Source organism: Podarcis vaucheri (genome assembly GCF_965113315.1).
Source record: "Podarcis vaucheri genome assembly, chromosome: 2".
NCBI classification, from domain to species: domain Eukaryota; kingdom Metazoa; phylum Chordata; class Lepidosauria; order Squamata; family Lacertidae; genus Podarcis; species Podarcis vaucheri.
The window spans coordinates 65,109,307-65,137,306 of NC_138760.1; the positions used below are offsets into that span (position 1 = coordinate 65,109,307).

General features: G+C 42.3%; 3 protein-coding genes across 19 annotated transcripts in view; 1 reads left to right on the top strand and 2 right to left on the bottom strand.

The window, feature by feature from the left end:
* Window positions 1–8,286, bottom strand: part of KLHL3 (kelch like family member 3) — a 52,495-nt gene extending 44,209 nt beyond the window's left edge. The window contains exons 1-4 of one of the 4 annotated variants that reach the window (XM_082211600.1): window positions 8,251–8,286; window positions 5,668–5,723; window positions 2,200–2,256; window positions 472–679 (exon numbers count right to left, since the gene is read on the bottom strand). In XM_082211600.1, the coding sequence (XP_082067726.1) occupies window positions 472–679; window positions 2,200–2,248 (257 nt within the window). In that variant the 5' untranslated portion in view covers window positions 2,249–2,256; window positions 5,668–5,723; window positions 8,251–8,286. Of the gene's footprint in view, window positions 1–471; window positions 680–2,199; window positions 2,257–5,650; window positions 5,724–8,250 lie in introns of those variants that run through there. The other 3 variants (XM_082211602.1, XM_082211601.1, XM_082211604.1) reach the window with 3 other exon arrangements.
* LOC309525903 (neuropeptide Y receptor type 6-like) overlaps window positions 1–27,986 on the top strand; it is a 212,034-nt gene extending 184,048 nt beyond the window's left edge. Inside the window, exons 1-5 of one of the 14 annotated variants that reach the window (XM_082211666.1) lie at window positions 18,031–18,081; window positions 22,600–22,655; window positions 23,602–23,728; window positions 24,931–25,043; window positions 26,672–27,986. In XM_082211666.1, coding sequence (XP_082067792.1) covers window positions 26,716–27,801 — 1,086 coding nt within the window. In that variant the 5' untranslated portion in view covers window positions 18,031–18,081; window positions 22,600–22,655; window positions 23,602–23,728; window positions 24,931–25,043; window positions 26,672–26,715 and the 3' untranslated portion in view covers window positions 27,802–27,986. The other 13 variants (XM_082211672.1, XM_082211673.1, XM_082211677.1 and 10 more) reach the window with 13 other exon arrangements.
* On the bottom strand, window positions 10,982–13,902 carry HNRNPA0 (heterogeneous nuclear ribonucleoprotein A0). The gene has a single exon (XM_082211699.1). The coding sequence runs from the start codon at window positions 13,328–13,330 to the stop codon at window positions 12,407–12,409; it is 924 nt and encodes a 307-aa protein (XP_082067825.1). The 5' UTR covers window positions 13,331–13,902; the 3' UTR covers window positions 10,982–12,406.
* Window positions 27,987–28,000: the final 14 nt, after the last annotated feature.

Here is a 28,000-nt window from a genome sequence, read left to right on the forward strand (position 1 = left end):
GGACGGAGAGAGGAAGAGAGAGAGAATTTCAAACCAGGGCCATCGGAGGCAGGAAGTAGGGAAGGGAGAGAGAATCTGGAAAAGTGATGAAGGATTCCGCGATGAATGAGTCCGAGGTGGGGAGGGGAGGGGAGGGGAGGGAGAGAGCTCGCACTGTGCAAACATCACACATCTCCAAAATACAAATAACAAGACAGCCTGCCAGCGAGCAGCAGGACTGACGATCCTTTGGGCCACGACAAACAAACGCACGCAAATGAACCGCGCCACGCGGAAGGTTATTGCAGCAGCTAACTTTGGGAGTGATGCTAAATGGATCCGGCAGGGCTGCCCTCCCATGGGGATCGATCGGCCCACCGGAAAGCTCGGCATAACCTGCCACCCCTTCCCTACGCAAACACAAAGGCGCCTGCACTCTTCCAGTCGCGGACAAACACACACTTAATTCCCTCCCCTCCGACCCGCACAAACCTCTCGTCGTCCATTGTGCGCAGCCGGAGTGGAGCTTGAACTCTGCATGCACCCTCGTCTCCTGGCCTCGGGCAACGCCGCCGCGTCTCCCACCGTTGTCCTCCTTGATCGGGGCGCAGCGAGCCGGCCGAATCAGTCAGCGCCTGTGATTCAGCATGGCTGCAGTCGGCTCCCCTCCTTCCCTCCGCGGAGCTGCTTCCTCTCGCTCCTAAAGCAACAGCAGCAGAGCTTAGCGTTGCAGCAGCAAACAGAACACTCCCTACCCAGAGCTCCCCGCTGCTGCTGCTGCTGCTCTTGCTTCAGCCTCGGCAGCCCACTCCCTTCTGCCTCGCCTCCTCCCGCTCCAAGCTTGCTACTCTACTAGTCTCCTGGCAACAGCAGCTGTGGGCATAGGTGCATTTGCACCGCCCCAGATGCTGCATTTGCACAGTGCATCCTCGGGGCCTTTTTTTATTTTAAACATACACACACTTGGCAAATGCAAGAGAAATCACGTGCTCTTCTCCTGATCTGGTAATTCACCCTGCTCCCAGAACTGACGCTTTTTTGGTTGCCTTCTCTCTCTTTTTTTCTACAGGATGCATTTGCATTGCATCACTTACCTATCTGGATTTTGATCCCGTCCTGTTCTAAAGTCCCCCAGCAAAGGGAGCCACCTACTTAACACATAGGTAAAAGGCCGGTGAAAAGAGTAAATATTAACATCCAATGACACCAACCCTAGAATTAAAAAGTATTTCAGAGTGGGTGAGGGCAAACTGATGCAAGTATTAGAATGCAAAGCTACTGCCCACCCTTTCCTCATCTGAACCACTGGCAAGGCTCTCCTCTTGCAGCCACAGAAAAACATCCTGGGAAATCTAGGCTGTATTCCTAAACTAAAAAGCATTCCCCACTGAACTTGGAGCATGCAGGTGACCAAGTTCCCAGTGGGATTTGACTCATCCTTAAATGCCATACAAAGCTCAAGCACACTTGCTGAGTTACAACGTTTCTTGTAATCACTGCAGCAGGGATCAAGCCTGCAGATTCCCGTTGCAAATGTGTTCTTACCTTCACTAGTTTGCCTGTTTTTCTTATTGAATAGTTCTGTTTCTGTTTGTTTATTTATAAATCTAATAATCCTCATTATTGAATTTGTATACTGCCCTTCATCTGAAGATCACAGGGTGGTTCAAAACATAAAAATACAACATGAGAACACAAAATACACAAACAAACAAAAGCAATAGCCACCACACCGCCTGGTTGAATAGGAACATTTTCACCTGGTGCCTGAAATATGTAATGAAGGAGCCAGGCAAGACTCCCGTGGGGGGGGGAGCATTCCAGAAATGGGGAGCCACCACAGAAAAGGCCTGCTCTTGTTTTGCCACCCTCCATACCTCTCGTGGAGGAGGCACACAAAGAGGGACCTCACATGATTATCACAGCGTCTGGATTGATTTATGTGGAGTGAGGAGCTTCTTGAAGTATTGCGGTCCTAAGCCGTTTGAGGCTTTATAGGTCAAAAACATCACTTTGAATTGGACCCAGAAACTAATTGGCAGCCAGGGCAGTCCAGCGTGTAATATGCCCCCGTGTTTTCAAAAAGAACAATCAAAATCAAAAATTTCATAACCCATTATATATTAACCAAACAACTACACAGCTCTGTCTTTGCAGTAGATTTTATATATTGTCACACAAACACGCAAATGTAAGCAGTTTTCTGAAATATTTGAATACCTGTCTGCTGAAGGACCAAACAGCCTGTTCTTTCATCTGTCCTATACATTTCCACTCCTACAAAGAGAAAATGGAACATGTCAGAGGAACACTGTTGGTTTGCCAAGACTAACATAGAGTAGTAGTGGGTAAGAGTGAGCTTCTGAATCCTTGGTTATAACTAAGTGATCTTAGCCAGGTTGCAGTTTCTCAGCCTGTTTACCATATGAAAAATGGTTAATTTCCATTAGCGGTCAGGGTACATCTTTTGTCAACAGAATACAAATGTTTTGCTTCCCTGCAAACTTACATATGAGTCCTTTCTCTTGCCTACAACAGGCTTTTTTTTCCTAGGTGTGCTTTTCCTGCAGTTTGTTCACTTTATTGCTGTCCGCCTGAAACCATTCAGCAATTTAATTTTTGTCCATATTGCATTCCAGCTATAATGTGCTACAGTGTGCAGAAATAATGTTTATTTAAGCATTTATTATTGATACTACATGCTGCTTGTATCTTGGTCTCTCTACCACACCTGTTAGAAACCAAGGGCAAGCGGACTACAATCTTAGCATGCATTTAAAGAACTTGCACATGAAAAAACAGGTCATGCCCAAATACGTATTGGACAAAGCATTTCAGCATGGTATTAAAAGTATCCTTTGTCTACTTCCAAACTCCCTTCAAAGCTGAACCAGTGGAAGTTGTTTTTGCTAGAATTCCCATGCACTGCCCTTCCCTATTAGCGCTGCTATAATTCTAAATGTACTTATTTTGATGCTCCCATTGAAATTTCTAGTTAATATTTTTAGAGTCAACGTTTTAAGCTAGCAAGTAATTTGGAAAGCTGTTTGAGAGGACAAGTGGAACTTCCTTATCATCTCCCATGTTTAATTAAAAAAAAACTCCTAAGGATAACTTTCTTTCCAATGGGTTTCCCCGTTTTGGACAAGAATTCAACAAGCAAAACATTTTGTTAAACAGAAATAGTGATAGCACACAATTAAATACACACGAGTTATCCAAGGTGGGGAGAAGGGCAGCAGGGAGACATTGACTGTACAGTGGTACCTCGGGTTACAAACACCTTGGGTTACAGACTCCACTAACCCAGAAGTAGTACCTCGGGTTAAGAACTTTACCTCAGGATGAGAACAGAAATCGTGCGGTGGCGGCGCAGCAGGAGGCCCCATTAGCTAAAGTGGTACCTCAGGTTAAGAACGGTTTCAGGTTAAGAACGGACCTCCCGAACAAATTAAGTTTGTAACCAGCGGTGTTGTTGTTTAGTCATTTAGTCGTTTCCGACTCTTCGTGACCCCATGAACCAGAGCATGCCAGGCAGTCCTGTCTTCCACTGCCTCCCGCAGTTTGGTCAAACTCATGTTAGTAGCTTTGAGAACACTGTCCAACCATCTCGTCCTCTGTCGTCCCCTTCTCCTTGTGCCCTCCATCTTTCCCAACATCAGGGTCTTTTCCAGGGAGTCTTCTCATGAAGTGGCCAAAGTACTGCCTTGTCATGGCGAAGGGCTTGTATAATTCAGAGAAGCTATGAGCTATGCTGTGCAGGGCCACCAAAGACAGACAGGTCATAGGGAAGAGTTTTGACTAAACGTGATCCACCTGGAGCAGGAACAGGCAAGCCACTCCAGTATCCCTGCCAAGAAAACTCCATGGACAAAAACAACCAGAGGTACCACTGTACAATTAAGCAGGGTAGAAAAGAAACCACATTTTGAAAACTATTAAACTCCTCAAAATATGAGGTGTGGATGATGGCTGTTGAGCAAGGACTCTAGGCTCTTATTAATTCCTCCTTGTCCTATAAGACATAAGAGCGCCCCATAAATTTTCTACGTTCAAATTAATCACAGCCACATAAATGTGTTACTGTACTGAGGTTGATTTCAGCGTGGATAAAATGACCCTTTCAGCGCATACCTGATGGAACATAAAGTACAGTGGCATCCACCACTCACATTTGAAACTTTGGAATAATGTTTTCCCATAAAACTCTGTGAGACATGGGTAGGTAGAGGAAACTGTGTGAAAACTAACAAAAACATTTTAAAATAAACATGGATAGTATGCTTAATGCCTTGGAGAACTTACAAGGAGAAGCAGACCTAAATGTTAACTGAAAGCTTCCATAGTATAAGGGTGTGAGAGATTATTTATGAGTCCTACATACATAACTGCAATATTGCCAACTGCAGCTCTGTGCCTTAAAAGCTGCAAGTACCTCTTCTCACATAACTGTAGTCCTAGATAGATGGAAAAACACTCTGCCATACATCTATTTCCACATGTTGAACCCAGTGTGCTCCTGTTTTGGATTCTAGCCAACCATGTCCTCATTTGAAAGAGTCCATAATAGTTCCCATCCCAACTTTTCCAATTTCCCTCCAACAGTTGGCAAGCTCAGGGCTTGGAAGGTTGTTTTAAGGGGATTTCACCATTTTAAGGAATTTTACCCTTAACAATTATTCACACTTCTGCAAACCTTAGGGTTCTTGTAGCCTGTTGATACCTCCTTCTTGTGCATGGCTGGTGTAGTGTTGGACACACAAGGAGTGACACACAAGAGTCACTGTTAAGTTTTCACAAGGCCTTGCAACAAAATGTTGCACAATATCCCTGGATTTTCCTACCTGTAGCTGAAGGGCTTGAAAAATAGAAGCCGCATCTAAGACTGGGTAACTGATCTGGCCTGGGCTTTTCACCATGTGCAGAAACTGTTTTTGAACATTTAAAAGGGAAACCATTCTGCACCAAAATCAATGGAGCATGAGGGTTTTAAATGCAATTCAGTGCTTGACTTGGCCTGGGAGAAAGTCTGACCTTGACTGCAACTCAAGCATGGAGGGTTTTTGTGTGGGAATCCAAACCCACTTCACAACTACCGTAGTCTGCAACATTAACAGTGGACTGCAGTGCCAGGGACACTGTAAACTACTCTCAGGAATGAGGCACAGCAGCAAACTACACTGCAGTTTTATACTGCCCTTAGCTCAACCTGCACTTTGGAGATAAAATCAATGAGTGCCGCATTTGCTTTGGAATCTCTCTCTCTCTCTCTCTCTCTCTCTCTCTCTCTGTGTGTGTGTGTGTGTGTGTGTGTTTTCACACTAATTAAGAACTAAGTTCAATATACTTTGGGGTAGGTTTTTTCAAAGGGAAGCAAAGTTGGATAGACATGCTGGTGCCCAATCCCAGATAAATTAAAATCCTATGTATCTCTATTGACTTTTCTGGCCAGCCCTGGAGCATTTTAAAACAGGTAACCTGATTTGCAGCAGAAAGCAGTGTGTCTCCTCCAACCTCTCCATTCCATTTCCCCCACCATCTGGTTTTCCAGGTGCTCCCCCATCAGTATTCCATACCCACTGAGAACATGCTCAGTTTCATGGGGCTATTGAGGGGTGGGAATGGGCAAGGGTCTTATAAAGAAGTTTTGTACATAAGAACTCAGTATTACACTCAGCCTGCAGCTACCTCCTTTTGGTTTGTGGGCTCTACCGTTTTCGCCACATAAGCGCAGGCACTCTCCCCTAAAGATCAAGAGAGAGAAAGAAAGATTGTTTTAAAGTGAAGGGCAGCATCATCAAAAGTATAGGACTCTCTCAAAAATCTTACCCTAGCAACCCTAATCAAGACAGTATAAAGGACCTCTTAGCTTTCATAAATTAATTCACATGGAGACTGATCTTTTTCTGGAACCTCTGTAATCCTAGCTCTGACACTGTGTGTTAGAATCACTAGCAATCCAAATCTTCAGATTTGCTGTGCCAGCAAATGAATGCTTAGTATTATCACACTAGCGCCAAGGATTGAGATTTAGGCAGAGTAAGCTTGAAGTAGAAAGAAAATTGGCATTTATTGCTTACATTATTCAGCCACTTGATTTCTCTCTTGAAATCGTTCACACAAACCTAGCATTCTGAGGACTAATCCTAAAGCTGCGGGCACGCTAATCCACTTGAAGCGCAAAAATATAGTTTCTCTCAACCTGTAATTGTTCATGTTTGTCCTCACATGCTGCATTGATTCTAGATCCTGCTGACCACAAGGATGGGTGTGTTTATTTGATACACATTTGAAAACCTTCTCCTTGGTAAGGTTATGGGTGGTTGTGGTGACATGTCTTCAACGTATGTATTATTTTTTCCCTTGGCCTTATTTATGTGGGGCTTTGTTTTTCTTTGTAAGTCCCATTAGGTTGCCTTGGGCAAGATAAATCAACTAACGGATTTAACAAGTAAATAAGTAAGTAAGTAGGTTATCCACACCTTTTCCTCCTTGCACACTCCCTTAGTGAATGGAGGAGGAAGTGGTGATTGTGGTCTTGGTATACACCCATCTGTGTCATTGGGCAGTAGTGGATACACCCCCATTGTCAGGACTGCCTACATGTGGTTTCAAAGCGATATCGAATAGGATCAGTCCACAATGACTTTTTAGTTGAAAAATGAAACAATTGTCTCAAGAAGTGCTTCTTAGAGGCAAAAAAATATGCATCAGATCTAGATTATGTGTGGACTATTTTACAACTATTGTTTCTACTGATTCTAGAATAAAATAGCCCTAGGCTACAGAAGTACACACATTTTGGACTGCACTGAACAGACACTTATTTCTGAGTAAAGACACGCGATTGTAAACCTGGCTATTTTAAAAAGAGATACTAAGTTTGAAAAAGAATTTACAACATGGAATAGATAAACCTCTGGGTCCCTTCCAACTCTACAATTCTATAGGTTTTAATTCATTCATGCACTCTCCAAGTTGGTCAATATGGACTTCGTGTTTTTCTACACATTCTTTTTTCAGACATTATAAAATTGTCATTCTTCTGAAGCAGCAGCAGCAGTTGGTCATAGGCAGCTAGAGGCTGCTTTGGATCAGAATTTGACCTCACAGGTATCTATTTATATGACTGAAGTCTATGGGTCAACATTTCTTTGTGACATATTTGTATTCTGAAAATCAATCACTACATCCTAGTGCAGCAAATATTCACTCTACGTAACAGCCATTTAGGAGCTGAACAAAATATAAACAGATCTATAAACTCTTGCATGTTGTAATCCGTTGACCTATTTTTTATGTGCAGCGGTTTATGAATACTTTGTAAGTGTTGAAAGTCATAATTTTCCAGCATTCTTGCATAGCCCAAATTACAAAAGAGGTTAAAGATCAAATATTATTCTATAGGACTATTTGGACTGAGTAGCGCCAAGATCAGATCAGTTGTTCCCCTGGTTGCTCATTGGTTAATGATTGTTTTATGCTGCACAGCAGTGCAGGTAGAGTTGTGCTTTCACAGGTAATTTTTGGATAAGCTTATGCAAAGCTGACTTTCATTAGAGGTCTCTTGGTCCCATATGTTTGCTTCTTTTAAATGAACTCGGACTAGAACTCACCTTTCCCTGCAGATCTATGCTCTCAGAAATTATTAAAACTGATAGTAAACCAGATGCTTTTCCAGGCAGTTGAGGTACTTGTATGAATAAGCACCACACAACTGAGCAATTATAATTAATCCCAATTAATTCTTTAGCATTTTCAGCAGTTAGGAACAATGCTAAATTTGGTAAGATCTATGAGACAGAGCATTAAAAAGGTCAGTTAGTTGTAGAAACAGTCAATTCAAGTCCACCATTGCTGATGACCTTAAGTAACTTAGTATCTCTCAGCTTAATCTCTGATATTTGATCTCATGGCTCCTTCACCAATGAAAATCCCTATGTAATGAACATACATGTGCAAATCACCATCAAGTTTAGGATAAAAAAAAACCTGTTAGTTATTTATACCAAACACTGAGAACAAGCTTAGTTACTAAGCATTCCTCTCATTTGCTTTTATAAGCACACACTACATGTGAACACCATCTTAAATTGTTGTTAATGTTACAGTATATATAAAATGTGAATATTCAGAAGAGGCACTGTTAACCATATGTGATAAATAGTATGTTGACTTCAAAGTTTAATCTCATAGCTCATTTATATGTTGTATAAATTATTTCTAATACACCTGCTTACTAAAATTTCAATTTCTGAACTAAAACCATACCTTTCCTTCAGGGTAGCATGACAAGATGTATGGGATTACAGCATCTTGCATGAAATGTGTCACAATCTGCATTGTTGACCGAGAGCTTTTCAGCATATCTATCCCAAGAAAGCTGGGGGGAGAGTTCAAGGGCCCTCTTCCATTCATGTAAACATGTAAGAGACAAAATCGAGACTCCAGAGCTAGATCTAATCCAAAGAAAACACAGAGGATCTATGGAGAAACAGTCTGCCAATATGTGAAGCAGCCAGAGCGGCGAAGACAAGACAATGCACGAAGACCACCAAATATCAAAAGTTTAAATGTTTTAGAAACTGAATTGTAGAATTTAAGCGCACAAGTTGTTTCAAGCCAACATATTCACATCAAGCTTAATTTTGCCTGTGTTCATTTCCTTTCATATACAGCTGATATATGAAGGGGGAGAGAAAGCAGGCATCTCTAGACACAATGATGATTCTAATTGACCAGATAGTAGGCAGTGAATTATGAGGCTAAAAATAAAAGCACAGGGTTGAAATTTATTTCCACTTCACCAAGTTAATCACTCATTAGACCGACTGTTCAAACTCATGAGCAACTAAGCCTCCAGCCCTCATTTCGGCAAACCCCCCACTCTTATCTTTAAATGTGACATCTCAGTGAACATTAAAACAAGCAGGTTTCCAATTTTGTGATCCCACATATAAAACACAGGTTAAGGTAAACTACTACCATTATTAATCCTGTCAGGAACCATACCAGAATATTGGGTCTCCAATACTGTCCTCTTATGTAGGTATCAGTTACTGCAAAGGGGGTGGGATCAGAGTACTATAGTTGCTTCTTTCATCCAATGTATTCACCGTATCTGGCACGTGTATAATTAGAACAAACCACTATAGAATTTAGACAGCAGTTAGAAATTGCCCAAGATTGTTAACATACTGCATTTGATTTTAATTAGACCTAGACGTACATTACATGTATTGGAGCTTGGCACACAGCTTCTGTTCTTAAACTCTTTCAAGAAAACTGCCCGTTTTAGGGAAACTCAGTTGAACCGGGGGCGGGGGGGCGGTGTGAGATGACACAAGATACACTGGTCTTAACAGTACAGTACTGAATTGCAAAGTATTAGATCATTTGTACATTTCTCCATATACAGGAATGCTTTAGTTTCAGGTCTCAGAAGTGCTGGTAGTCAACCTATTGAAATTGAAAGTGGCCTCTTTTTTGCATCAGGCACTTTCAGCCTTCAACTTTTACTGTTTACAACATATGGCACACTCTCTTAGAGCAACGGCAGCTAAAGAAAACTTTATGGGCAGCATACACCCATTTTTATAACTGTTAACAGTGGTATACCACCAGCATTTTCCTTTTAGGAGGAATATACATAATCATGCTGCAGCTTATAAACAATAAAGCTTTAGTGCTAAAGACTAGACTACCAAAGTATTACACATAGCAGCATGAAGGGACTAGCACCATATATAGTCACTACCAGAGATGTTACCACCACTGGTTTGATATTCACTCCTTTAAGAGTCTGATCACAATATTCCCATTATCAGATGCTGTAATATTGCATCAGGTACAGTTTTAATTCCTTTAGACATGCATACTCGAGCATTACTACCCAACTACTGAAAATATGACTGGCAAAGGGGATCCAAAATGCCACCCACATGTGTTTGTAAAAGGCATTCCCAGTTCCTCATTGGATTGTTCTCACCTTTCATTCTTGGCATCTTCAGCATTTTCCTAATATTAAGTCCATAACTTACTAAGTTTTGGATGCCAACTTTTCTTTTAAGCCTTTAAAAAGCAGAGATCAGACCACCACAATTACAGACAGAAGCTATACAAAAAAGCCGTTCTAGGCATTTTGTCGGAACACTCAGAGGTCAGCCCTATCTGCATGACCTTTCTTATCTTCCTTGTAAGGAAGAACAAAACATTGAGAATACCTAATATTTTAAAAAGTGGAGCCCGTTTTGCTTTAAGGTGTCTTAGCCCATTTTTCCGAGACAGCATAACTGTTTCTAACTAACCTTTCAGAGGACTGAGTTTTAGGTTTTTTATATTAAATAAAGAAAAACACACTGCTGTGAAAGACCTGCATACAGAACATGTAGTAATTGATAAAAAATATTATTCTGCTATAGGTGCAGAATGTGGGTATTATGCATTCTTAGTGTTTTGTGAAGGAAAAGCATTAACATGCTATAAAAAAAAATGTTTAAGAATTGATGTCTCACTGCTTTTTAAGTTGGTAACTTAACACATGGTAACTGACCAGCAATTGACCTGTGTGCTTTTATGCATCTAAACCAAGAGTTAGCAAGTCAAGCCAGTTTATTGTTGTACACTCACTTGATGTAACTGTACTTCTAGAGCAAACTACATCAACTAATGAAACATGTTCTTTCAGATGTCTTCAACTGAATAAGTAGCCATGAACTTTCTCCAAGGCAATAACCAATGCAAAACTACTTCAACCACTATAAAAACCTAGTAGAAATTACTAACTCAACCTTGCAGTAAATCTTTAATAAAAGCCTGACTGAAAGCTTTTTTGACCAAATACCATCTAGCTTGTTTCAGAAGCTAAGTCCTATGTAAAAGTTTGAGCCAGAAGTTCAAAAGCAAAGTAGTTTAGAGAAGGCCATAAGACTTTGGTTGAAGTCTGAATATTTTTAAAACAGGAACATTTTAGCCATTTCATACATACTCACTGAAGCATGTGAAGAATTCAATTCTTTATTTGCAATAATCCATAACTAGTCTATATTTCTATTGAGGAAGGCAGTTTCTCTCTAGAACATTGCTAATAGAACAACAAACTTCAATTCTACTGTGTGAAAGGGCTACAAATACATCAAGCAGACTACAGAGATTTTGATTTACAACTGGCACCTAGATTACTGGCTCATTTATCAATCACCTAGCACAAAATTTGAAGACTGGGCAATTTAATTATTTAATCAAGAAATTTACTTATGGGTATGTCAGATGTATTTCTTTTCAGCCAATGTCCAGGATTTTTGTTGGCATGCAGATTTGACCTTTGCAATTTAAAGGACTAAGTGTCTATAGATTTGAGAGCAGTTTTGGTCTATTGTAGTAAAGCTTATAGCAATGGTCAACTATTCTGCCAGCAGGTGGTGCTCTACAAGATTCTTGGCTCCTTTAATAAGAACAAGACAGAATTCAGTTGAAATGACTTCACTATGCAAACAAAGTACTTTTAACAGAAGAGAAAGCATCCTCCCCTATAATGGGTCGTTTACAGGCAAGCCAATAAATAACACAATGTGAAACTGAGCAATCTGAAAATTTGAACACTTATATGAAAAAGCACATGCTCTAAATGTGTCAGAACGACATATGTTGATGGAGAACAACCTGTACAAAAAAACAGACTAACTGTGTCAGCAAGGCAACTGCCCAATTACAAAACAGTGGATGTACAATAAAGTATTTTAACTGACTACATCCACCCGTGGGCATTTCAAAAATTGGTGCATATCTCTTAAGTATTAAATCCAATCTAGTGGGGCAGCAAAAAAGCTGAGACCTTTACTAGAAACACATGTAGAAATCTGAGCAGAAATAACTTGTTTGACTAAAAAAGCCTTTGCTTGAACTGTATGGAATGAACCCTAGGAAAAAAGACATGTAAAGGTCAATGAACACAATGATTTATTTAAAAAATAAAAATGTAAAAACCATTTCTCTCCCCCCTCCCCCTTTACAGCCACGGGAGCAGAGCAGATTTTGTAGAAAAAAATGTGTAGGTATCCAAGTCCTTACAAAGTTAATTCCCCTTTCCCGCCCAATCCCAAATAAACCAAAATTAAAACGGTATCTTATTCCTAGTATAAAAACGACCAATGTCCAAGCAATAAAAAAATAGAGTCCATCAATGACTAACACAAAATCGTTGTGTGTGAGGCCCAGTCCATCTTCGGAAAGAAGTGAAACAGGCAGCAGAGCGACTCCAACAAGAATAATTCGAGAGCAGCTCCGCATCACGGAAGCCTTTTCGTACGGAGGTGCCCCCTTAGGGCGAAGAGCAGGGGAACTATTAAGAACCTGGCCCGGTACAACAGAGGGCATACTCCATGCAGACAAAACCGACACCCCCAGAACAGTAATGGGCATTTCCCGCTTAGAAGGAGCCGCCGTAACCTCCCCCGCCATAACCGCCTCTGTACGGTCCACTGTTACTGCGGGGGCCCCAGCCGCCGCCCCCTCCGCCCCCCGCGCCGCCGCTCTTCATGGGGCCGTAGGAAGACTGGTGCTGGCTGTAGCTGCCGAAGCCGCCGTACCCGTTGCCGTAATCGCCGCCGCCGGCTCCTCCACCGTATGAGCCGCCTCCGTAGGATCCGTAGCCCCCGCCGCCGCCTCCTCCGCCGTAGCCACCATAACTGTTATAGCCGCCGCCGCCGCCTCCTTTGGAGAGCCCGTTGTGGTCCCGGTTGCCTCCGCCTCCCCTTCCTCGCCCCCGTCCGCCCCAGCTCGACCTGGAGGAGCCCCCGCCGCCGCCTCCGCCCTGGATGTCTTCCTTAGGCACGGCCTTCTTGACCTCCACGCGGTGGCCCTGGATGGGGTGGAACTTGACCACGGCGGCCTTGTCGGCGGCGTCGTGGTTCTGGAAGTAGACGAAGCCGAAGCCGCGCTTCTTGCCGCTCTGCTTGTTGGAGATGATCTCGGCTTTCTCCACGGGGCCGAACTGGCTGAAGTGCTCCACCAGGTCGTTCTCGCCCAGGTCCCCCTTGAGGCCTCCGACGAAGAGCTTCTTCACCTTCGCGTGCGCCCCCGGCCGGGCCGAGTCCTCGCGGGAGACGGCCCGCTTCAGCTCCACGGCGTTGCCGTCCACCGCGTGCGGAGAAGCTGCCATGGCGGCGTCGGCCTCCTCGACCGCCGAGTACGTGACGAAGCCGAAGCATCGGGAGCGCTTGGTCTGCGGGTTCAGCACCACCACGCAGTCAGTCAGGGTCCCGTAGGCCGCGAAGTGCTCCCGCAGCCCGGCCTCCGTCGTCTGCACGTTCAGCCCGCCAATGAACAGCTTACATAGCTGGGAGTTCTCCATGCCGGAGCCGCGGCCCGCCACACGCCGCCTCCTCCTCGCCGCTGCCGCCGGTAGGGGGCAGCTGCAGCCTACCAGTACACCGGCGGGTGCGCTATAAGGTCCGTTCGGAGGGCCACCCGAAGGCCTAGGCTTCCACCGGTAGAGAACGGAGAAAAAAGGGGGTGGGGAAAAGGAAAACGCACAAAATGGCGGCTTCCACTCCTCCTTAGGCGCGCTCGCAGCCGGCGACTGAGGCCCACACACAAAGGAAACGGCGGGTGGCCACGCCCACCTTGGAAGCGCGAGGCACGCCCCCACCCCTCCGTTTCCCCTTGTGCCAAATGAGGCAAAGAAGAACCGTCGCCGTCTTTTGCGTCACTTTGTTGAATGACAGCTCTGAGAGCCAATTGGGAGGGGTTCTTTGTTTTGGGGTTTTTTTGATTTTTTTTACCACAAGGTTTTGCCGGGGAAGGGGGAGCTTTTTAAAACTAAGCTGCTGAAAAGGCCCGTGAGTGACGTCCCAAAGCACCTATCGCGTTCCGATCTTAAGACGGCCTCGTGCCGAAGGGGAAGCAGGGAAGAGAGAGAAGCCGCGCGGTCATACGGCGGCGTTCAAAGCCAACAGCCAATGGGCATTCCCGCTTGCTAGCGCGCGCTCTTTCCCTCTGGGGCCCCTGCCGGTTGGGGGCGGGTAGAGAGCGCAGAACTCGTTTGAAAAGCTGAGCGAGTGCAACCAACGACGCCTCGTTCTCGGCAGCATCGAAGAGGAGAGGTTATAACGGTGCCGTTGAAGCGAATGCATCGGGTACAGGTTTCCACGTGGAAATCTGTACACCATGTTCTTCGTTTCTGACGGCGCTTCTGCTAACTGTTGGCTTATGTGTACGCGTGTACTCACACGTACACACACCGCGTGTGCGGTGCAAAGAGGTTTTGGCTGAAGCTTAAGTTCATAAAGAAGAGCCTGCTAGGTCACGCCCACCCGGTCCAGCAAACTGTTCTCAACAGTGGCTGAACCAGTTGCCCGTGGGAAACCTGCAGCAAACAGGATTCTGTTGTTGTTGTTGTTTAGTCGTGTCCGACTCTTCGTGACCCCATGGACCAGAGCACGCCAGGCACTTCTGTCCTCCACTGCCTCCCGCAGTTTGATCAGACTCATGCTGGTAGCTTCAAGAACACCACCCAACCATCTCATTCTCTGTCGTCCCCTTCTCCTTGTGCCCTCCATCTTTCCCAACATCAGGGTCTTTTCCAGGGAGTCTTCTCTTCTCATGAGGTGGCCAAAGTATTGGAGCCTCAGCTTCACGATCTGTCCTTCCAGTGAGCGCTCAGGGCTGATTTCCTTCAGAATGGAGAGGTTTGATCTTCTTGCAGTCCATGGGACTCTCAAGAGTCTCCTCCAGCACCATAATTCAAAAGCATCAATTCTTCGGCGATCAGCCTTCTTTATGGTCCAGCTCTCACTTCCATACATCACTACTGGGAAAACCATGGCTTTTACTATACGGACCTTTGTTGGCAAGGTGATGTCTCTGCTTTTTAAGATGTTGTCTAGGTTTGCCATCGCCTTTCTCCCAAGGAGCAGGCGTCTTTTAATGGCTGCTGTCACCATCTGCACTGATCATGGAGCCCAAGAAAGTAAAATCTCTCACTGCCTCCATTTCTTCCCCTTCTATTTGCCAGGAGGTGATGGGCCCAGTGGCCATGATCTTCGTTTTTTTGATGTTGAGCTTCAGACCATATTTTGCGCTCTCCTTTTTCACCCTCATTAAAAGGTTCTTTAATTCCTCTTCACTTTCTGCCATCAAGGTTGTGTCATCTGCATATCTGAGGTTGTTGATATTTCTTCCGGCAATCTTAATTCCGGCTTGGGATTCATCCAGCCCAGCCTTTCGCATGATGAATTCTGCATATAAGTTAAATAAGCAGGGAGACAATATACAGCCTTGCCGTACTCCTTTCCCAATTTGGAACCAATCAGTTGTTCCATATCCAGTTCTAACTGTAGCTTCTTGTCCCACATAGAGATTTCTCAGGAGACAGATGAGGTGATCAGGCACTCCCATTTCTTTAAGAACTTGCCATAGTTTGCTGTGGTCAACACAGTCAAAGGCTTTTGCATAGTCAATGAAGCAGAAGTAGATGTCTTTCTGGAACTCTCTAGCTTTCTCCATTATCCAGCGCATGTTTGCAATTTGGTCTTTGGTTCCTCTGCCTCTTCTAAATCCAGCTTGCACTTCTGGGAGTTCTTGGTCCACATACTGCTTGAGCCTTCCTTGTAGAATTTTAAGCATAACCTTGCTAGCGTGTGAAATGAGAGCAATTGTGCGGTAGTTGGAGCATTCTTTGGCACTGCCTTTCTTTGGGATTGGGATGTAGACTGATCTTCTCCAATCCTCTGGCCACTGCTGAGTTTTCCAAACTTGCTGGCATATTGAGTGTAGCACCTTAGCAGCAGCATCTTTTAAAATTTTAAACAGTTCAGCTGGAATACCATCACTTCCACTGGCCTTGTTATTAAACAGGATTCTAGCCCCTCCTATTTCCAGCAACAAGCATTAGTGCCTCTCGTCATGGAGACAGCATAGGCACCGTAGCTAGTCACCATGGATAGCCTTCTAATCCCCTATTAAAGCCATTCAAGTTGATGGTCATCACTGCCTCTAACCTCTCCCTAGGAAATAAGAGGAGGAAGGCTGCCTTTGTACTGGAGCGTCCTAATATACTGTAATGCCTAAAGTTAGATGTGTCCAATCTGCCAGATAACTGCAAAGTGCACAAACACAGCAGTAGGATTAAAACCTATGTGACTGCTCTGGGGATTTCAGAGCACTGAGGATGACAAAAAGCCTGCCTGGGTGTCAGTAAAATTTACATAAACCTAAAGCATCCCTTTACACTGTATTACACCTTGCTGTTTAAAAGGATCCTGGGATGGCATTGATTGATTGGTCGCTTACATCCTCCCAACCAATTCCATCCCTAGAGTTTAGACTCTAGGGCTGAAAGGAAGCCAGAAGCAGCTTAACTCCCAGTTACAGCTGTTGCAACAGTGAAGCTTGTGCAAAGCTATCTGCAGTCAGCATTCCATGGTAGCATGATGACAGTGTTCATTTGCAGCCTTCAGCTGTTTTGGGGTGGATCTGGAGTGTATTTTTAAAAAACTCCCCTCCCCCATGCCCTGGATTCCCCCACTCTACAGGAATGCAAGGAGAACCTGTCCTCATTTGGGTGCCCAGTGGATCATTAAACACATCCCACTGTATGAGAAGAGTAATGTTTCAGCTCTTTGTCCAAAATGATAAAAATAGCCCGTGACAATATAATGCTAATGATTGGACAATTTAGAATCATCAGCAAACTTGGCCACCTCACTGCTGCTCACTCTACCCCTAGATCGTTTATGAACAAGTTAAAAAGTACAAGTCTCAATACCGATCCCTGAGGGACTCCACTTTTTACTCTCCATTCAGAGAAGTATCCATTTATTCCTATTCTTCTTGCATCCTAACTAATTCCTGATCCACAAGAGGACCACTCTTATTCTTTGACTGCTAAACTTACTTTAGGAGTCTTTGGTGAGTCTTCTACAGTTTGGCACACCTTATGGAAACACCACATCCTGTAAATGCACAAATATTTGAAAAACATTTTCATAAGTTTGTTATAAGAAAATGTTCAGAAGTATACATGGTACTTTGATGTTCATCTCTCACTGATTTACTGGTTAGCTATAGATCGCGTGAAAATATCTTCCTGACTGAGGTTTAGAGTTTGGAAGTTTGAACCATTGAATTATTTTGCCACCTGATTTTATACACACACACACACACACACACCCCTTTAATTGCTGGGGGTTTGGGGGTGGGGAAAAGAAACCTTTAAAAATAAATGTACATAGGTTTGCAATTATCCCACCATCTTTTCTTTTTCTTCTTTTTTAAAAAAGCATCACAAATACCATTATGCAGCCACATGGTGGCAGAGCAGTATAAAATATCAGTATGATCAGTATGCATTCATGAAGATGGATCAAAGATGTAACCAGCTTTTAGTAGTAGAACTGGAACACTTCGCTTTTTTTAATTCCTGCTTGTGCCGGGGGTATGTCAGAAAGAATTTCCAACAGTATTCTATGTCACACACATAAATGATTGCAACACAGCTCTGCACCACAACTGGAATCCACCATACAATCTGGTACTATATTCCCAGCAATACCAGTGTGTTTGCACAGTCTCCTATGAGGCATTTGTGTGACAGTATTTCTCAACAGAAATGGATAAACTGCATGGGTAAGTCGCTTGGAGACTATAGGTGACTATTGCTGAATTACAACTTATTACCAAACTGAAAACTATGGAGAGACCTGGTCTGAATAGAGATATTGGACTCTTGTCTCATTACACATGCTAAAGCTATTTTTGGTCATCTGCATACTATCCTTTGCTTTTTCCTGTAGGATTAATTGCAGTTGTTAACAGTCGTCAACAGGTTTACCATACCCATTGAGCCAATCACCCATCTCCTACTACCCTTCTGAGAAATACCCCACCCCACCCTCCCACTATATATAAGGGTCTGGTGACTTCTGCTTCAGTGTATCTGAAGAAGTGTGCATGCACATGAAAGCTTATACCAGAACAAACTTAGTTGGTCTATAAGGTGCCCCTGGACATTTTATTTTTATTTTGACCTCAGATTCTGCTTATCAATTCAGGATGGCAAAGTTTCCTGCCTCATTTTCCCAAAATGTCCTGGGGCAGGCATAAGTAAGTACAAGAAAAATGCAGGTACAAAACAGTACATTATAAATACTTCAAAAATGCAGTATCTTCATATTCCTGAGTAAAGTTAGATACACAAAATAACTGATAAATGTGCATTTATTTTACCAAAAACAATAAACCCCACATAGTGATTGAATGGAAACTCAAACCAGCCTGTGTGTGTGTGTGTGTGATGCTGCAGGATACCCCAAGGGACTAGGGTCACAGCTATAGGAGATAAGCCTTATCTAAAGTACTCACCAACACTGGCAGGATTTCGGATGCAGCACAGTCCAAACAAACCAAGGTTAAGCACAGAGTATCAATCTAAGTCCATACATGAGCCAGAGGCAGATATAGGCAACACTCCAATATCAATATCACTGGGAGTTCAGACAAGGTACACCAAAAGAAAGGCAACTAAGAACCAAATATCGTATGTTGCTTTCAAGACTCAAGAATGAGGTCTTATATACTCTGACCTCCTAAACCACACCCTAAGCACACTGAAGGCACATCAGAGGTTGCTTACTCATGAGCAAGCCCCACCTCACCCTCACTCACAATTAGACTGACAACTCTGGGTTCGGATCCAAAGCATTTGGTGCCGGCCACCTTCCATCCTGACAACTCCAGGAGTTCATCAGGTTTCAACCCAGAGGACTCCTCAAGCAGATCTTCAACACTGGGTTATGGGAGAGGATTGCCTGCTCTTCAGGGTCCTTGACCTGTGATGTATCTGGTTCATCCCCTGAGGACTCAGTGTCTGGTACTAGGTCAGGGCTAGGCATGACAATGAACATGTTGGCCCATGTAGTCTGCCTTCAACCTTCATAAGCATTTAGTCAATGAGCTGTAATTGAGTTGCTTGGATAGCCTTTAAACTCCTTTGAAGAGAAGGCACAAATTGTTGTTGCTGCTGTTGCTCTTCAGGCAATTATCTCAAAACGGAAAATAAATTCATCTTAATCTGAGGTGTAAAAATAATATAATGTAGGAGACAGCCAGATCTGCATTGTTGCGCCATGAGGCAAGAACACTGTCGGCCCTACCATTTGGTCAAGTGAGGCAGTTGCAGATGCAGGGGCGCAGCAGGAACTCCTACAGCCCCCTCCCCCAGCCGTTCTCCATTGTTGAAGATCAGAGCCTGTCAGGCATCTCCTAAACTAGTCTGCTGCCCTCAGGTAGATTTGAGCGTATGGTCCTGTTGTTAGTGCTAAAGTAATATTCAGCTGCCCATCCAGTCAGTTTCTGCACATGAAATGATGAGTAAGAAGGTGACATTTTGTCAGACAGTAAAGTATCTTGTTCTGGGCCTGGCTACTAATGTTGACAGAACTATGGGCAGGGCCTCTCCCACAGATCTTGTCACAAGATGGAAGGTGATAGGAAAGCTGGTCCTTCAGTCACTTGGGCCATAAGCCATATAGGACACATGCCCAATCCTACATTGCAAACAGTGGCTAAGGGGGTCGTGCCTACCTTGATTGTCTACGCTTTGCTTCTTTCCCCATACTACCACTTCTTAGGATATGAGAGCCCAGAGGAAGCAGTAGCAGATACTGAGCTCTGTGCACCTTCTCTTCCTCTTAGAGCTACAGGAGACTAAGATCTAGGGGATCCACCTGCAGTGTAATTCATAAACATTTCTACCAATGACACAGGCCGATTCAAGACATTTTGCTGCCTGAGATGGAACAGTAAAAGAACCCCAGGCAAAGTACATAGCACACAAAGACTGAGGATTATTGACTTTTCTGTTTTTCTGGGAAATAGTAGGCAGAGGTAACCCTAAGGAACCTCTCATTTAGCAACTGTCTATGCTGAGAGGAGGGTGTCTGGGAAATGACACTAAATGAGGCCTGATCTTATCCAGGCCAAGTCTAAGTGCTAGATAACCATCAGTTGTTCAATTGTTTTAATGGTGGATGGTATGAATAAACTGAACATTAGATAAAAAGAGTCAAGAATAGATTTCTGTTGACAGAAGAAATCTCTAGCTGGCCCCTGAATGTTACTGGAGATAATGGTGTGTTTTTCTGTCCTCTAGAACAAAGTTATTGAATGGGAGGATCAGAGTAAAGGATGAATACCCACACACTTTAGCTAAAATTTCCAACTAAGAAGTTTGGTGCTGAAGAGAAGCCATATTGCATGGTTCAAGTCTGATTAAGTTTTATATTGTTACTGCCTTTAATCTGGGCATTCCATTATCAGTTGTTACATGAAGAGGAAATGGAAAATCAGGACCATACTGCTGATGTTTCCTGCTTTATGAAAGACAAATTCACCTTTGCTATACTGTCTTTGGGTCTAACACTTGGCATGGATTCTATTTAGCATGACTTTATCTGCAATATGCTCTTAATTCTTTCTTATCAGATTATAGTGATTATAAAGTTAGCTCCCTAATGAAGCGTGGCTATGGCCCCATTCAGCAATCTATCTGTGTTTACCCAGTGCTAAAGGCTAGTTGGATGTCGCTTTTACTCACCAATTAAAAATGTCAAGGATATTCAAATAACCCAAACATAATTCTGCTATTCATTAACCTTTTTTGCAAACAGACTTAATATGGGGGGGATTATTTTAGTGCTATTTTTGTTAGTAGTCCCATAAATGCTAAGAATTGCATATCAAGATTAATTACTTATTTAAACAACCATAAGGTCCTGGTCTAACTATATTGACTGGTAGCCAAGTTACTCCTTTGGAAAACTGAATATAGGTGACAACCATCACTGATCAGCAAATATTCACAGGACAATAAGAATGTAAGAAAGAGCCCTTCTGGACCAATCCAACAACCCATCTAGCACAACATCCTGTTTTCACAGTGACCTGATCAAGGATACAGCCCAACAACAGCACTACCACCCACAAAAACTGGTGATCTTTATATATATAAATTATTCCCCAGATGCAGTTTTGGGTTGCAGGTAAGTTCCAAAGCTGAAGGCTACTTCCCCCAATGCCATATTCATTCTTAAATAAAGAATGAGATGCTGCTGAATATAAGAGGCAGGGGCAAAACATTTAATCCCATCTCTGTAGACTATGCAATGTAGAAGTCCACTCATGTACCCTTTCCCTAATCCTTCCTAGCTTTTCAGTACCATCTGTACCCTATGGATGGAGAGGAAGTGATAAGTACAGTGGTACCTCGGGTTACAGACGCTTCAGGTTACAGACGCTTCAGATTACAGACTCTGCTAACCCAGAAATAGTACCTCGGGTTAAGAACTTTGCTTCAGGATGAGAACAGAAATCTTGCAGCGGCAGCGGGAGGCTCCATTAGCTAAAGTGGACCTCAGGTTAAGAACAGTTTCAGGTTAAGAACAGACCTCCAGAACGAATTAAGTTCTTAACCTGAGGTACCACTGTACCTCACACATATCTAAAGGGGGAAAGGACACAACTATGCTTCCTTTCATTATGTCCATGATGAGAGGTATACATTAAAATATTTAACATTGTATAGCGGCACCCTCTACTCATAGGGCCATTAGGTGTGGTAAACATAAAACAAATGAGGAATCCTATTTTGGTGTCAGTCCCTGCTATATGTAATATGCATAATACATATGTGTAATAAATATGACTAGCTTCCCATTTCAAACTGTACAATTTTAATAACATCAATAAGATCTAATATCACAACTAATGCAATAACTGAGCTGTGCAATCTCAGCCTGTCCATGAACTCAATCTACTCTTGCCCCTCCCCCGTACCTTCAATACCCAAATAGTGATGTTTACTGACATTACAGGGTTGTTGTAGAATTACCGAGAATTGTTTGTGAAGCAATCTTGCTATACTGTATATGTCCTAAGTTTTATTAGCTTGTCTCTTGAATATTAGTGTCTGTGATTCTAGACCTTCTAGACAGCAAAACAGTCACTGCATATATACCACACTGCTCAAAAAACAGTGAAAAAATCCCAGTTAATTTGAACAGCTTACACATAACAATAAAAAGCTTACAGTGGAAAAACAACCATGGTTTTAATTGTGCACCGCCAATGTCTCAGAAGAATAAAAGCCCAATCTCTCATCAACACAGTATATTGTATATTCCCCATATTTTAACACTGCCACATTTTACAATGGACCAATAAGCCAAATGTAAATATTTACACATGTGAAATCCAGCATGGATTTTTTTTTAAGTAAGCAAACATTCTGTGGAATAGATAACTGCAAATCAGGTTGCAAGATAATGCCTGAAAAAAACATTAATAGAAAAAGTGGTCCCCATGACTACTGGCCTCTCCTACTCGCTGCCTCCTTATTGGTTTCTCTCTAGAGCTTGCATTACTTCTTAGTTTCTCTCTCAGAGCAGTGGCTCTTGACTGTGGTGATTTCAGTTCTCGGAAAAGCTCAGAGCATCAGTTTGCTTCAGAAGACCGTGAACCAAAGGGGCTTTGCCTTTGGTTGTAGTTAAAAGGGTCAAAATACCTCCGATTCCTCTCCAAGCAAAATGTATGTCGACTGATTTTGTCAATATTTAATATGAAAAGGGAAAGAAGACTGGTCAAAGCAAGGGAGAGGAAGTGTTGTGTGGATTTTCCAAAAGGTAAGAAGTTGGGGCATTCATAAGACTTTGTTATTTTTTCTCTTTTACTTGCCTTGTGGCCAGGATCCAGCCCTCCTGTGCGTGAGTGGCTGCTGCTGGGAAGGTGAGGTGAAAAAGTCCCGATACACAAGTGGGGCTTTATGTTCAGCACCATTTTGGATCCTTGTAATTGATCACAGTCTTATACAGATGTGTAGTTTGAAGTACCTTCCTTCCCGCTCCGATGTCTAGAATTTAAGATTTCATATTATTTCATTTGAAATCTTACATTGGTCATTTTGGGGAGGTGATATCCGAGCCTAAATAATTAAGAGTTCAACTTTAGAAAGCAATTGTGCATGAGAATGAGAATGAATTGATTGGCCGAATTTTATGTTCATGTGATGTAATAACTATATTTTAACAGCTGCTTGAATTAAAGCTGGGTGGCAAATAACTTTTTCTCTTGTATCAAAATAAAAAACATTGTCCATGTGAATCTTTATGGAAAAGAATCATTCATTAATGCTATATTTATGAGGAATACTCTGTGTATTCCACATACAGAATACTTGACAGTAGACACCGCAGTATGTAATCATCCTTGGTATGAACATAGAATGTTGGTTTCTATCATCAGTTTTCATAAAACTAAAATGGAAATAATAATACTGATTGCATAATGCATTGTGTGAAGAGAGACAATGTTCCTCACCTTTGATTAGAGATTGAAAAAGGGCTTCTCTCCTCCCTACATTGTTTGGATCAGGTATCTTCAACCTTTTCAGTCCCAGGAGCCACTTCTAACCCAAACATGCATCTGGGAACCTGTTTCTTAATCCTTTATTATATAGTAAAGTAGTGATTCTGTTGCAACCATTCTTGGATCAGGCTGCAACCCACTAGCAGGTCCTGACCCACTAGTTGAAGACCCTTTGCACATCCCTGATACAGTTTTGCACCTTAGTTTTCAGCACACAGGTCGTCAGAAAATTCTGCTGCTTTTGGTTTTTCATTCTCAATGCCTTCTTCTACTGAGTTCTGTGGTTCCAGGACTGCATACTTAGGAAACTGCTTATTCCCGAGGAATCTTGGTAAAGTTCCATTCTAGCATTACTTTGAAGTAAATAAATAGTTTCAGTATTGTAGCTCCTGGCCACACTCCTACAATGTGGGTTGGGAACATATAAGATGTTATACTCCACTTCTCTCCACCACACACACACACTGTCTCTCACTAACACATACATTTTTATTTTTCAGAATTCCTATTATATATCAAAAAGTAATAAAATGATATATATGCAAGGTAAAAAAAAAAGAAAGGCAGAAGCTAGAAATAGAGCATGTAAAAATAATTTTTAATAATTGAAGTAACAACAACTGATATGATGGAAGCAGCATTGTAAAGAAATTTTAATTTCATGACTTCTGGCATAATGAATAAAAGTAATAAAGGAAAACCAGATATCACAATTTTATTATTGAGAAAGTATTTCTATTTCCATTTTGTTACGTTTGCATACCTCTCCCCAACAAAAGTAACTGTCTGTTTAATATGTGAATTTTCTTGCATGTCATAAATCTGAATGTGCTTGGTAAAACTGAAACTTAGGTACAAAATACCAGCTTAAAACACAGACTGGCCTCCCCCCCCCCTTCTTAATTCAGATTTAAGCTGGTTTGAATGAAAACACATCAAAAAGCAGTATTTCATAAGAAACAACATGATATATAGGGATTGTAGCTAATATCGTGTGTACGCCATTTCCCAAGCTAGTAGCGGATTCCAAGCTAGCACACTGGATGCAGAGTAAACAGGACTGTGTACACAGCCTCAGCTAAAAACAAAGCACCCACCTGCAGAAAGTCTTTGGTTTAACACCTGGTAGGTGATAACTTGGTTTACAGTACAGCAGCTGCACCTCTGCATTCACGCAGTGGAGGAGATTCTGGTTTCATCCCTTCCCTTTTACCCCCTAACTATCCACGGTTTATGTGTTAACAGTGTTATCCACCTTTTAAGAGTTCTTTTGTGCCGTATATTCCAACCCTAAAGTCAAAGATTATTGCACTCCAGCTCTGCCTAATTGCGCTCACCCACACTTTTAAGAGAAAAGTGCCATGAAGAAAAATCCTAGAAGCAGTACAGCCATTAAAAAGTACTGAGGCAATTCAAAGGCCCACATCTGACTAAATGGAATTTACTCCATGAAAGCTTATGTGACCATAAAAAAACCATTACAGATAAGAATGACTGTCTGTTTAATTTGTGTTTCCTCTTAAATTTATACAGCTTGCAGCTTCCTCATCTCGGCTTTATCTTGTAACAGCAGGATACTCATTGACAGAGGCAAAGACTCATTGATCCTGGCTTACATTTCAGTGTCACTTCATTAATGGACCACGGTGAGTTATATTTTGGCAATTCAGAGGAAATGCCGGTGTATCAAGGCTCTGGAGACTCTGAAAAGTTTTGCTTTAACAGTGAAAGATAGGCAAATGAGAATTTATTGGGCTACATTCCTCCTTAGGTTTGGTAGCACAAACTCACACTGCGAAGAAACGTGCTGAAGCTTAAATCCAAAACAATGAGCTGACACACTGAGCTGAGTTTTTGCCTGAATATACGTGGGGCTTCTGGAGGGGGAAGAGAAATCTCTAGACCACACTTTTCCCAGATATTTTCCTGGGCTAGCCAGGTGTTATCTGCCTACATATTGCACTTGCAGGCCTCCAACATCCTCTGTACTTAGATGTTGACCCCTTTGTCCATCCACTCTCACTTCTGAAACTCAACTTTAAAACTGATAATTTGATAGGTGTCTTTATGTGTCCATACTAACTACCTGGAGAAACACTCTCTCCCAGGCACCTCTCATCCCTGATCTGGTGAGGCCAGCTGTAATTGATAAAGTATTGTTGTATCAATATGGCTCGATACTGAATTATGGTTTTAATGCTTTTATTGAATCTTATGGTTAAATGTGCATGTCGTAAACCAGCCTGAGATCTTAATTGACAAAGGGCAGTTAGTAGGTAAATAATGCCAATGAACTCACTAGCCATATTAAGTATCACATCATTCCTCTACAGGACCTTTTTAGGATTTAGCACTTGAAGGTGCAAGACAGCATATGAATATGAAACCCCTTTGCAAAGTGTCAGGGTGACATGCACTGTAAGAAACTGGATTTTTATTTTTATTTTGGATTTAAAGAACAAGAGTTAGAATTTTGCACTCTAAATAATCTGAATAGAAAAACAATTATATGGGTTAAACAAATAAGCAGCAAAGATCTTCATTTGTGTACTTTATTCTGATAGGTGTGTGTGCGTGTGTAGAATACGGATATTGCTGTTAGGCACTGAGACAACAGGGAGGCAGCAGTATGGCACTGAGTTGCAATCCTAAACATACATACTAGAAAGTAGGTCACATTGATTCTTAACGCACTTACTTCTAGTAAACATGCTTAGAATTGGACTGTTGAGATCTGATTCAGCCGTTCCAGCACACGTGCAGAGATGATTATCCCTTCAATTTCAGGAACACTCCCATACATACACACACACACACACACACACCTCTGTTGCCTGTGCAAAGCTGTCAACAACAGTAAAGTAAATCCGGTGTGTCAGCTCACATGGAGCTCAGTGTATGAACTAAATACCACTTTATCTAGGGCAACTGATAGGATGTAGGTTCAGTCTTTAAGTCTATGGGTTTAAAGACAGCAGTGTCATTTTTCAAAATCCAAGTTTGCAGTTTGGGAGAAGAACAAGAAATTATGCCCCCAAAAGGTTAATCCCAACAGTGTGTAATTGAGTACATGCCCACTCCCAACACATGTATGTTCAAAATTCATCCAGGATCATATATCACCAGGAAATGGTTCTCAAAGGGTTTGTTTTTCTTGAAGTATTCCTGCTGCTGAGACACTCCAAAAAAGCAATTAAATGAAGCAAAGGACATTGGAAAAGAGTGTGTGTGTGGTGGTGGGGACTTTCCATCTAAATTATGTTTGTGATTTCAGGGGTGTTCCATGAAGGATAAAACAAAAACATTCAAGAGCCTGGCATGGATCCGTCTGTTGCAAACAGCAGTAAGTTGCAGCTTTCACACTTTGAATCCTGCTTGCCGTCTATTCCTGCAATCTTCTTGCTCATCACAGCTTATGCTGTAGTCATGCTGGTGGGGCTCCTTGGCAACCTTTGCCTAATTATTATCATCAGGAAACAGAAAGAAAGCCAGAATGTCACCAACATTTTGATCGCCAACCTCTCCCTATCTGACATCTTCGTTTGTGTCATGTGCATCCCTTTCACTGTTGCGTACACTTTGATGGATTACTGGGTGTTTGGAGAAGCCATGTGTAAAATATCTAATTTTGTACAAAGTATGTCTGTCACTGCCTCTACATTCTCACTTGTGTTAATTGCTGTCGAGAGGTATCAGTTAATAGTAAACCCGCGAGGTTGGAAGCCTAGAATTTCACATGCATTTTGGGGAATTATCTTCATTTGGGCCTTTTCTATAATACTGTCGACTCCTTTTTTTTTATTCCACCAAGTCACCGATGAGCCCTTTAGAAACCTTTCTTCCCACAGTGATATTTATATGAACAAAGTTGTCTGTGTTGAGGTATGGCCATCCCTTGAGGAGAGGCGTAGCTTTACCACTACAATGTTAGTTTTCCAGTACTTCTTACCATTAGTTTTTATTTTCATCTGTTACATGAAGATATTTGTGTGCCTTCAGAAGAGGAAAGGTAAAGTGGATAAGATAAGGGAGAATGAGGTCAGACTAAATGAGAGTAAAAGGATTAATATTATGTTGATTTCAATTGTTGCAACCTTTGGGGCATGTTGGTTACCGCTGTACATATTTAACATTGTGTTTGACTGGAACCACGAGGTCCTGATCAACTGCAACCATAATGTGGTATTTACTTTGTGTCACTTGGTAGCCATGATTTCGACGTGTGTCAATCCAATCTTCTATGGATTCCTCAACAAGAATTTTCAGAAAGATTTGGCTAGTCTGCTTCACAATTTCAAATGCTATGAATCTCAAGGGTTGTTTGAGAACATCGCCCTTTCAACTCTGAACACCGATGTGTCAAAGGGATCCTTTAAGCTGAACAACGTGCCTTCAAATATCTGAAATGGGCAACCTTTGAATCATTTACATGTCTTTGTCATGAATTACTTGTACTGCCAAGTTACTCTTATATGGAAGTGTGGCCTTCTGGCTCTTGTCAGCAAAGTCCTGTTCTCAAAGTGAAATCAAAAGCCTACCTGAATATTAATGTATCATTCAAATGAATAAAACAAATTGGATTGATAATATTTATTAACACCCC